A 12,072-nucleotide genomic window follows, 5' to 3' on the forward strand; every position below is an offset into this window, starting at 1 on the left:
GGAGGCTGCAGACCCAAGTGCATAGTGAACCTTCACCCTAAAAGGCAAAGGTCAGATAAGGGGGTACACTTCTAACACCCTTCCTGCACACCTAGAAAGCAGAACCAAACTTGGGCTAAGGGCCTCTCCTCTCTTTGTGTGCTTCCCCCCAAGCCTGTTCTACATTTTCTTTTCCCGAACGCATCTTGGACTTCTCAGAGGTCATGGCTCTTGCAATCAGTGAGTGGAGATGCTAGCCTGGCCTAAAACCCCAGGGCTGGGTCCTCCAAACAAGCTAGATCCATATCCCTCCCTGCTAGATGGACAGAGGCCACTGGGAGACTTACCAACTTCATGGCTCGTAGTGTGCCAGAGAGTGGGGAGTATGTCAGAAAGGACCCCACACAATTTCCAGTCTGGTCTTTTAATTTGGGGGAGGAACCTGGGGTACAGGCATGCTGGGATACAGATCATATGCTCTTCCTTGGGCCAACACAATCCAGTTGCCCTTTCAGCCCGCCCATCCATCAATCCATCCATCCATCCATCCATCCATGTCTTGGAACAGAGGGCAGGGGCCAGTGCAGAGGACGTTAGAGGGCCCTGAGGCTGAGCAGCCCCATCAGCAAGTGCAGAGGTCTCGTGACAGCTTTCTTTTAGGGACAGATGGTGGCTATGCAGGGCCCCTTCACCTTCAAGCCACTGGCAGAGCCATGGCATTGTTAAGCCCAGGGAACTAGAAGGGAAGAGGGTGGAATAGATTCAGGGGTGCTGTTTCCCACAGCTCTCACTGGCAGCCCGGGTCCAGCCTCCCTCCTGCATCCTGTTGGAAGGAGATGGCGGCAGCCCCCCTCCAGGTTTAGTTCTTGCTGCTGGAGGACCGAGAAGCAGGCTGTAATGTGTGTTTCTCTAGTCTATGAACACACTGAGATCCACCCCTTGTCCCAGGTGCAGGGCTGGGCTATGTTCCTTCCCTGCCCTGCCCTCAAGCAGAGTAAATCAAAAGTGTGGGAGCAGAGGTGAACGTACCTGAAAGCCGAGGAAGCCTGAACTGCAGGAAGGCTGGCTCACAGGTGCCCCTTCCAAAGCCCCTTGCCTAACTTTGTGTTTGTACTTTTGTATGTTTGTTTCCCAAAGAGCGCTCCTGAAATTGTAAACTTTACATCCCCCAAACCCGGCCTTGGAAGAGGCAAGTTGGGAGCAATGAGACCGCAGACGGACAGTGGGGAGCCCCGGGAAGCCAGGTGTCCCTTTGGCGGCGTCAGATTTGCTTCATTGTAGGCAAGCACGTGACAGAGGATGCTTTGCCTCCCTCCGCAAGCGGTGGCCCAGGGAGACAGGTCCCAGGAACTCACCCCGTTGCGTGCAAGGCCGGGGCGACTAAGCGCGTCCGCCACCGCCCTGCGGCCCCGCCCCGCGCAGATAAACAGCGCCGCGCGGCTCGTGGAGCCTCCCCCGGGCACGCCCCCGGCCCCTGGACACGCCCCCGGCCCCCGGACACGCCCCCGGCCCTGGAGAGGCCCGGGCCGGGAAATTACAACGCGACTTGGCGCCTCGCCCAGGGAATGTGCGCCCGCCAGGCCTCACCTCGCCAGGGCGCCGGGCCGCGTAGCTGGGACGGGTGGCGCAGGTGAAAATTGGTGGAACCGTATACACTTAAGATCTGTGACTTTGTGATAATCATTCCTCCATTTAAAAGGGGAAAAGAACAGCCCATGGGCTCCCATTCGCTCCCAACTGTCACAGATCCAATCAACCTTTTTAAAGGGTAGAGGTGTGCACGACGTTGCTCCAGGAAACCTTCGGGGTGACAGTGGGAAAGCAATTTCTGCATCCTCGTGCAAAGCAGAACAAAGCAGAACCGACCCTGCCCCTGGCTCACGCCACCTGGGCAAGTAAGACTTCCTGGACCTCACCTTCCTGCTCAGTAAAGTGGGATTTCTATAGGACCGGAAGTCAAGAATGATTGAAGGAGGTGATGAGAGAGGTGGTCAGTGTGGAGTTCATTCCCCTGGGGGGGGGGGGGTGGCAGCATCAGGGGGCTGCAATTTGGTGGCGTTCAGTATCCAGGGACCAGCATTGTGGGCCACGGCACCCAAACCAAGCTGTTTTTGAGATGTGATTGGGCCATGGTCCCAGACCTCTAGCTTTCTTGGATCTAATCCATTTTCAAGCCTGTTTCTCTCTTGGATCCCGTGAGCTCCCAACAGCCTTCTATTAAATTCCTTGTCTAAGTAAGCTGGAGTTGGATACTCTTGTTTGCAACCAGGAATCTAACTAGCCTCTCTCATCTGAGCCCTTTCCTTTGCTTCTACTGCTGTTAGGCAGGGGAGATGTTTGGACTAACTTTAGGTAGCTCTTGTCAAGCCTGGAAAGCAGCAGCTTTGAGAAGGACTGTACATCGCCCAGGTCCATCCACAACAATATCCCTTTTATTGACGCGAATCACAGTTATAAGGTCTTGTCGATCAGAAAGAAGTTTGCATTATGTAGAACTACATACAAAGATGTAAAAATACACATACACCAACCACCAAAACAAATCATGTCAACCAATCAAACCTCTGGACGTGTATCTTCAGTTTTGATCATCAGTGCTTCGGAAGAACATACATAGGCCGGGCGTAAGATTGGCCTTTGGGGTCTCAGGGCATTCACAGAGCAGGTCTCAGGGTATTCACCCTTGGAAGCAATCAAACATGTAAACTCAGAGGGCAGGCGCTGACAGTACAATGCCTGGATACCTGGCTCGTGGGCTTCCTGCCTCGTCAGTGGAGCCCGTTCAAAGTCCCATGTTGCTCCTCTGACCAGTGAGGAGGGCAGGCCTCAGCTGGGTTTGAAGCAGTCGCGTTGCATCACCCCTGATGGAGAAGCTATGTGTATGAGGGAGCACACTGGCTCCCAGTCTAGTTCAAATCATTGTTTAGGGTCATGACCCTAAACAAGGATGAGTTGATGAACATTTACTTTACAAGGGAAAGTAAAAATATCTTATCTCTTCTTTTCCTACCCCTTCTTCCTTTCTCATCCTAAGCTCTCTGGTCAAATTCCAGGAAAGCTTGCTGCAGCTTAAGACTTCTGGGTCAGGTTACAAGTGACCAAATGGTCAGCAGAGAAGGAAGGACCCATGGCAGATGCCAAATGTCTTCCATTCACTTCCATTAGCTTAAGTGGCTCCCTCCGTAAGTAAATGGGTTTGAGTTCAAGCAGTTTGCAGGTATCCCCAAGTCTCTTAGAAAAAGGAAGGCTATAAACTGATCAAAATAAGTGTTTTGGGGATTTGAAAACCATGACAAACCACTTTTTTCTTGGAATCCATAGAGAGCAGAGGTCTCTGATCAAAGCTACACTCTTTTCTTTTCACAGAGCTCACTGTGTTCACAGTTATCCTAATTGCCTTGACTTCAAAGAGTCAATCTCTAAAAAAAAAAAAAAAAGGGGGGGGGAGAGAAAGAGAAAGACTAGCTGATTTTCTTCCCTTTGGCTGTGCATTCTCCCATTCTCCATCACCCTGGGGGAGGCAGAGGAAGGTATGTTCCTCCTGGGGCTGCCAGGCCTTGGAGAGTAGGTGGTATGTCTGTGACCTCCAGTTCTGGTCTAGATGGGTAGAGGACCAATGGAGAAAGATTAGGAGGGACAGATGAGATGTCCTGTCGATTCTGCTCTAAGTCACAAGGCAAAAATGCTCTGGAGACTTCTCTCTGGGTAGCTTGCTTCTGTAGGTGACCTTAGGGAGCTGCCATTGAGTCCAGCGAGGGAGACTGAAGGTACGGAAGCAGACATTTCCCTGATCTGTATGTCTTCGGTAATCCCACTGAAGAAAGATTCCATTCAGTGGCAAAAAAAAAAAACAAAAGAAAAAATCTGTAGTCCCATGGACACCTTGAAATTCCAAAAAAAAACATTAGCTCCTTCAAAAGAAAAGTAAAAATTGGCAAACAATCAGAGTCAATCAGGATAATGCGACGAAAAGGAGAAAAAGTAAAAATGTTTCATTGTGAAGAAAGAGGCTCGGGGTCCAGTAGAAGCCAACCATGGCCACGTTCTCGTGCTGCCTTTCCCGGGGCCGGGATACTTGAGCACTTAACCCAGACCAACATCCAATGACATCATCACCACAAATCCCAGGATGGAGGCCCAGGACGCCAGTTTCCCATTACCACTAGGAGGGAAAGAAAGGGAGAAAAGTAAGGTCTTAATGTGCTCTGGGACATGATCCAAGCTGAAAGCATCCTCTGCAAGGGCCAATTCCAGAAAACATACTACTACTATTAATAATGACAATAATATTGACACGGAACATTTACCGGGTCTTACACTATGCCAGGCAAATGGATTAACTCATGGAATCCCAAAGGATAACCACATGAGATACGTATGATTATTGTTCCCATTTTACTCGTGGGGAAACTGAGGCATAGGGGAGTTAAGCAACTTGCCGAAGGTCACCTATCCTGGCTCTGGAATCCATGCTTGAATAATAAAGAGTGCCAATTAATTTCTTGAAGCTATAATTTAATCTGACCATGTCATTGAGTCTCATAATCATTCTGCTATAAAATCCAAAATGAAACAAAGAAGCCTCCAGCCCCCGACACCTGGCCTGTAGCCAGACAATGCCCGTGGATACATAGCTTTGGCTAACAGAGCTCACCTCGTCCCTCATTCCAGCCCCAGGAAAATCGAGAGAGGGAGGAAGGGAGCAGGGGAGATGCAAAAATACTAGTCTGTGTCATGGGGGGTGGAGAGGCGGGGTGTGCATGCCACTGCCCAGTATCACCTGGCCTGTCTCCCCACCCACCTGCCCCACCTGCCCCACCTGCCTGTCAACTCCCCTTTCTTTTGCTTTCAGGAAGCACAGTTGTGGAGGGGGTGAGGGTAATACTGGGCAGGCGCAGGAGACAGTAGAAATAAAGAAGAGTGGCAAATGAAGAAAGGGCAAATATGGAGAGTGGGGCCCCGGCTGGGACAGGCACAGATGAGGGAGGGGATGCTCTCCAACCTGATCTGGGCTTCGGGGATGATGTCATCCATGACCACGTAGACCATGGCGCCGGCAGCAAAGGCCAGAGCGTAAGGCAGGATGGGCTCGGCCAGAACCACGGCAAAGGCCCCAAAGAGCCCAGCCACGGGCTCCACCATGCCACTCAGCTGCCCGTACCTACAGACAGAACAGAGACAGTGCCACCGCGGGGGTCAGGCAGACACTCAACATGCTCAGGCTATGGACGCGACTCTAACACATGGATGCATCTATTCCACATCGCATCTGAGCGCGGCGGCTCAGCAGCCCTGCTTTTTCTCACCACCTCCTTTTCCTCCCCCTGCTCCCTCCTACACTTACAGGAGAGCCCCCCCCTTCCCAGGTTTTTTTTTTTTTTTTTAGAGGTTTAAGTCTCCTACATTGTCTTTTTTAAATGACAGCATTATTGAGACGTCAATCACATGACATATGGGACACCCATTTAATGTGGCAGTTCAGCGGTTTATAGTTTATGTTCATAAGGTGGTGCAATTGTCGCCACTGTCTAATTCCAGGACATTCTCATCTCCCCAGAAGGAACCCCACACCCATTAGCACTCATTCCCCATCCCTCCCTCCCCTCAGCCCCTGCAACCACTAAGCTACGATTTATCTCTATGGATTTGCCTATTCTGGATATTCCATATAAATGGAATCATACCAGATGTGGTCCTTTTTATTGGCTCTTTTCACTGAGCACAATGTTTTCAAGGTGCATCCACGAAACAGCACTTGATTCCTTATAGACTGAATAACATCCCTTTGTATGGATACACGTCATATACATATATCCATCACTTGATGCCGACATTGTCTTTCGAAGGATAGGGCACTGATTAGAAACAGGATGGGCATTTCCCGAGGACAGCTGTGCCTGGAATGCTTGGGGGTTCAGGCCACAACGGCACCCCTTCTGAAGAAACTGCTCCCACCCACCTCTTCTGGAGACGTGGCCTACCTGGCCATGTGTATATTGAGGGCTGTCCCCACAGCCCCCATCTTGGATTAAGGTGAGATTTCTCCTTTTAAAAGAAAAAAAAAAATCCCTTCATTTGAGCTAGTACGAGTGGGCCTCTTGCTCAAAATCGAATGAGCCCTGATTAAAACAGCAGCCACGTGAGCACTGAGAATTCAGAGTGCAGCAGATAAGCTGGTACCTCAACTCCACAGCTGAGTCTCACTGGCAAGAGACACCTGCGATAGAAAGGGAATGGGGACATCTTTCCCACTGTCCCTTGCTGTGACCATTTGGGAAGATGTACTGCCTGAGCCTCCACGTTTCCATCTGTAAAATGGGAGTGAGAGACGACTTCTCCGGCCAGCCTCCCCAGATGATGGGATGGTGGCAAGGGCAACTTGTGGGGACTGCCAACTCCCACCAGCCCTGCTTCTCCCTGGCCGAGAGCAGCCGGGTGGCATGGGGGAGACACTGTACCACATATTCCTCTAAGAGGGCCACGACCTGTCACCAATTACGTGTGTACAATTCCCGACCTTGGCTTTGTCACTTCAGGAAAAAGTCGGTTTGAGGTCAAGCCCAGACTGGAGAATTGAAAAAAAGTTTTATCTCAGGGTCTAGACGCCCCCTATTCCCTCCCCTCCTCTCGTGGTATTTCTACTGTATGAAATGATGTTTCCTGCCTCAGGCGCATGGAATTTGCGTTTGAAAATAACCTCGAGGGCTATTTTACCCTGCCCTCCCCTGGATCCTCTATTCTACAGATGCAACAATGAAGAAAGAGATGACAGAGGGTGGAAATCACATAATTTAAGTACGTGTAGGAACTTGTCAGTCGTAGGCCCTATAAAATGGAAGGCATTTTTATCGTCGTTATTAGCAGCCCTTTGAATGCTCTGACCATACTTTCTACAGCAGTGGTTGTTTTAACAGAGAGGTGTTCTGAGGCTCAGAGTCCTGAGCCGAGGGGCAGAAGATCAGATTTCCAGTCCTGGAGTCACCGCTGAGGAGCCAGGTGACATGAGCTGGTCATCTACACTCTGGGCCATGGTTTCCTCCCCTGAACACTGGGGACTCACCTTCGATGTCACTGAAAAGGTGACTTTAAGGAATAGGCTAGCAAGCCCTTTGGGGACTATGAAATCCCGGGCATGAGCACAACAGGTATTGTCTCCCCAGACGCGATGGAGCTGCTGCAATGACTCTCGGGACAGGCCAAGGTACCAGGAGCCTACGTGAAGGCATGTGACAGTAGAACAGACAAATGGTCTACCTCAGTTCTTCCTTCCCAAAGGGGAGAAAACCTAACCCGGAATGGACATGGCGTGGCTATCCAAGGAGGGGCTCTGAGACAGAAACACGGCCTTTTGGGTCAGTTTATGCAAAGGCTGCAGGTCAAGAGAAGAGTTTCTTGAGGTTCCTCCCAGCCCTGGGAGTGCAGGATTCAGCCAGAGTGTGGGTGTTTTACCAGAAGCTCCTCATTCGCTTCCAGGTCAGAAGAGCTTGTTTCCGAGGAAAGAAGCTGGTATGGAGGACCGCTTTGAGCCTTCCGTCTGCCACAACCCTGGCCTCTGAGCGCTGATGCTCTGACCACTTACCAGAAGGCTCTCCAGGTGGAAAAGCCAGCCCCTCGCAAGGGGAGGCTGACAGCGAGGCCCTCGGGGAAATTCTGGATCCCAATTCCAATGGCTAAGTTCCTGAAAGACCAAGAAGACACATGAAGGTGGTCATCTGGAAGCGAGCCGCCCGCAGTGGGAGCCCCTGGCCTAGGCCCCAGGCACCCTTTGGTGTTCAAGATCCAGGTGACACCTGTGGCCGGTGGAGGAAGGAGAAAGGTCAGGACACGTGTGTAGGTGGAGAACACAAGGAAAGGGAGGGGTGACATGGATGCTGTCCTCAGTCCTTGGGGACGCTCTATCTTTACGGTGCTACAGTTCAGCAGAGAACACGGCTGAGTGTTAGGAGGGCCGTGTTCTGCCACTTAACTTTGCACCATCATTTAACTTTCTAAGCCTCAGGCCCTCCTACATCACATGGAAGGGGTTGCATCTACCATGAAGCATCGCTGTGATCCAGTGACCGAATGCCTGTCCAGTTCCTAACACATGTGAGCGGCTCAGTACGTTTTGGTTTCCATTCCCTTCTGGCATGGAGAGCGACAGATCCCAATTTATCTAGAAGCAACTTCAGAAATGGGACAAGGACGTACTGATACAGAATCCAGCAGTGGCCCAGATATCCTGGGTCTGGGCTCGGCTTCCCCATGGACTGACTCTCCGTGTGGATCCAGCACTGGGACGGCATTTCTTGGGGCCCCTGTGGTACCTGTCACCGTCGCGCCTGCCTCTGCGGGACACTGTGGGGCTGTGCTGTACGCATCGGTCAGTTGGTGAGAGCCAAGCCCTGAGAGCCTGCTTTGCACACAGACCAGCTGTGGGCGTGCCAAAGGAAGGGAGGAACAGAACGAGCCAGGTGCAAATGCAGCTGTGATCCCCAGGGAGACAAGGCACACGCATGAATGAAGAACCCTCATTATACACACTGAACGTCAACTTTCAGAGAAAGCAAAAGCCTGATGGGAAAGAAACAGCGTCAGTCTGCATACAATGGGAAGGCAGTGTTAGAGCATCTCCCCAGACGAGCCTCTACCTTGGCTGCCCAGGTCCCTGGGGCAGCCCCTCCACAGAGGGCCCATCTGATCCCCAAAGATCTCAAGGGCGTGAGAAGAGGGTGCCCGCCTGGCAGACAATGCTGGGCATGAGCACCAAGGGATCGTGGGTGGAATAGACAGAAAAGGGAAGCTCCACTGTCACTTGGCTTTGTAGTCGATTTGCTCATGTCTGTCCCCCTTGCTGCCAGGTGGAACCCACCCATCAGCTCTGGACAGCGGCAAAGGTGTGCTGCAGACCAGCTGGCAGGCTCCACCCTGTCCTCCCTGCCCACTCACCCACCACAGGCCCCTGGGACAGTGACACACTTGCTGCCCTGGACGGTCCCGTTAGGCCAGCTCTGGCCACAGCCTCCTATCCTGTCCTCCAGCAAAGAAGACAGAGGATAATCCTCAGGGTTTAATATTTCATCTTTCTGTTTGAGGGCTTGAACCTCAGCCTGTGTTGGCTTTTATCTCCCCAATTCATGCACACACACCATATACGGGGTTCACGGTCCCACACACATGGGAGGAGGGAGCCTCCACCTGGTGGCTGCCAGATCAAGGAGACTCTTAGGAAAAGGCCGACCCCACCATAACCTTGGACTTCTCAACATGTGGTTTGCATGTGGTTCACTTAGTGAACTCGCATCCTGTTCTGTCTTGACAACTTTACAACATGTCCCTTCAACATTCACCCATCAGTTCATCAAAGTGATGGCATCTGAGAAAGTATTATTTACTCTTTAATAAAAGAAATGTTCTGGTGTCTTAGGCATGACACATCACTCACTTGGAGCACCTGTGCATAAAATGAAGTGGACGGGCAAGAAGACACCCTTGCACACCTGGCTCAGGCCACGTCCACAAAGGGCCCCTGGCTGCATTGTGTCCGCTGACCTCTCCCGGGGGTTCATCGGATCCCAGACTCTCATCCAAGGCAGTTCTCTCCTTTCACTTCTTAGAGAGGAAGAGGTTCAGCCATGCCACGGGGTACCACACGGGCCCAGGTTATAAATATTTTAGGCTTTAAGGGCCCCTGGGTCTCTGTTACAACTACTCAACTCTGTCATTGTAGTGGGAGAGCAACCAAAATGTAAACAAATGAGTAGGGCTGTGTTCCAATAAAACTTTATTTATAATATCAAGTGGTGGGCCGGATTAGGCCCATAGCCTGCAGTTTGCTGACCTCTGCCCTAATACCTCAGTGGCTACAGAAAGATCTGACGAGATGGAAATAAAGACCCAATGAGGGTCTTCCAATGAGCAAGGTCGAGGTGTCAGACCAGGTCTTAAGGCCCTTGGAGGATGTAGAAATAGCACTTTGTGGCTGGTTCACCGTCCATGGTCATCACCTACCCTCGTGTTCATGGGTAGGTGCATAACTTATTCCAGCCCAACCATGGAGAGTTGTCAGCCCAGTGTCAGCAGCAAGCCAAGGTGGGGCGCCCCGTCCAAAGTCCTCCCCATGACACAGCGCTGACTGCAGCCACCCGCCAGGCGGGCTGTGGAAGCTTCCTCCACATCCTGTCCGGGAGCCACCGTCCTGATAAGCAGCACAGAAACCCCATTCTTCTATCTCTGGCAAGCGGTGCTACCTCTGCCCTGCCCCAGCTCTGGCACAGGGCTTGCTGCCCAACCCGGTGCCCCACCCTCGGGATCCTGCCAGGTCATTCTCAGCAGGGCACCACCACTGGGGGACCACGGAGTCTCTCCTGGGCTCTCACCCACAGCAAGGGCTGGACCACAGCTTCTCTGCCCTTCCACGTCCATGTATGTCCCTTGTTAACTTGGCTGTCCTCTACACACACACACGCACACGCACGCACACACACACTGGCCCACCACGCTCCCTAGCTCTGCTGTATGCTGTGCATGTTAGATGTCAACTAGGCAGGAGTGAGCCAATGGGCAGGCTCAGGCCCCTCCACGCCCTCTGCTCCCCTTCCCACGTGCATCAGCTCTGGACTGTGAATTAAACCCCGAGCTCTCAGCCCTCGCTACACACTCCAGTCACCAGGGAGCTTTAGCAAACGTTGGTGCCGGGCGCCACACTCGGGAATTCTGATTGACCGTTGTGGTGTCAGGCCCAGGTCTGCACATTGGAACAAGGTGCTAACGGTGTGGAGAACCACTAACCTGAGACATCATCCAAGGGGATGAGGATGAGGGTGGTGGCTGCACCTGCCTCCGACTCAGGAGCCCTTTCCCCCCATCCTGACAGCTGAGAAGCATCGCAGGGTGGCCCTGATGCTGAGGACACCAGTGGCCACCTGTGAATGTGTTGGGCAGCCTGCAACTGGGTGCTCTTCGGGCACAAAACCTGAACTGGGGGGTCCTGGAGGGGATCCTGGAAACAAGGTGCAGGAGCCTCCAAGCGGAGGGTCATTAGGAAGACAGGATGTATCCATAAAATTGATGGGGTAACAGCCACCCAAGGGGGACGGAGCAGAAGGGAGCAGGCGGTCAGGTTGGCAGGCCTGGTCCCTCGGAAGTGCGAGCTGGGAGCTGACTCGGGAGCCGTGGGGACCAAGTGGCGAGCAGGATGGGACGCTGTGAGAGGGAAACGTGCAGCATGCGGGGGACTCGGGGGCATGGGGGAAGCCCCGAACAAGGTTCCTCTCTCCGGCAGCCCTCCCCAGCTCTCCTCATGGCCCCCGCACTACAGGACACTCTCCTCCTGAGTCCCGAGGCAGTGCAGCTTGCCGGGCCACCCCTCCATCCTTTAACTTTGGGAAGGACAAATCCAAATGAGAGGCTATGAAGACTCAAAGCAGGACTCCAAAGCAAGGGCAACCCCAAAGCCTTGCCCTTGGGAAGACAGTGGAGCCGCTGTCTCCTGTCTTGCTCTTCCCAGCGGGAGTACAGACACCATCACCAGTCTGGACCACGGCAAATGAGTGGCAAGAGGGAAGTGGGAGTGAAGGGCTCTTTGAGCAAAGAAACCACAGGCTGTCCCCTGATGGTATCCCTGCCCTTCGGTGGGGTGAAGCCAAGCCCCACAGGGACCTGTCACCCAGGACTGCATGGGAGTAACAGGGAGGGGCTTCTGTGAAAAGGGCCAGGGAAGGCCACGCATGGGGAGAGCAGGGGCAGAGGAGGAGGGAGAGTGAGGGGGTAGAGAGGGAGGGGGAGGGTGTCACTGCAGGGGGTGTGGCATGGATGACTCCTGGGGGACAAGAGCAGCCCTGAGAGGTCTCGCCTGGGAAGGTGAGCCCAGAGTCTGTGTGTGTGTATGTGTGTGTATGGGGGGTGGGGAGCAGTTCCAGTGAGGAGCCGACTTGGGTCATTCAGACTTTTCCTTTCCCTTAGGAATCGGAATTTGCTAGGAAGGGGAGACCCAGTCCAGTGCTAAGGGAAATGAGGCTGTTTTTAAGTTCATTTCCTAAGACTTTGATTTTTTTCTTTCTAATTTCTACACTAGAAGAGAGAATGACAAGAAGGAAGTAGACCAAGCATCAC

The 12,072-nt window shown here is 52.7% G+C and overlaps 1 protein-coding gene across 5 annotated transcripts in view; it reads right to left on the bottom strand.

Moving 5' to 3' along the window:
• Positions 1 to 2,393: 2,393 nt before the first annotated feature.
• Positions 2,394 to 12,072, bottom strand: part of SLC39A11 (solute carrier family 39 member 11) — a 359,113-nt gene continuing 349,434 nt past the window's right edge. For all 5 annotated transcript variants that reach the window (XM_019740426.3, XM_088802349.1, XM_074319972.2 and 2 more), the window contains 3 exons: positions 7,559 to 7,657; positions 4,982 to 5,140; positions 2,394 to 4,141 (listed from right to left, as the gene is read on the bottom strand). In XM_019740426.3, coding sequence (XP_019595985.1) covers positions 4,063 to 4,141; positions 4,982 to 5,140; positions 7,559 to 7,657 — 337 coding nt within the window. In that variant the 3' untranslated portion in view covers positions 2,394 to 4,062. The remainder of the gene's footprint in view (positions 4,142 to 4,981; positions 5,141 to 7,558; positions 7,658 to 12,072) is intronic.

This window comes from Rhinolophus sinicus, chromosome 12, assembly GCF_057876585.1.
Source record: "Rhinolophus sinicus isolate RSI-liver-muscle chromosome 12, RSI-T2T, whole genome shotgun sequence".
Taxonomy (NCBI): Eukaryota; Metazoa; Chordata; class Mammalia; order Chiroptera; family Rhinolophidae; genus Rhinolophus; species Rhinolophus sinicus.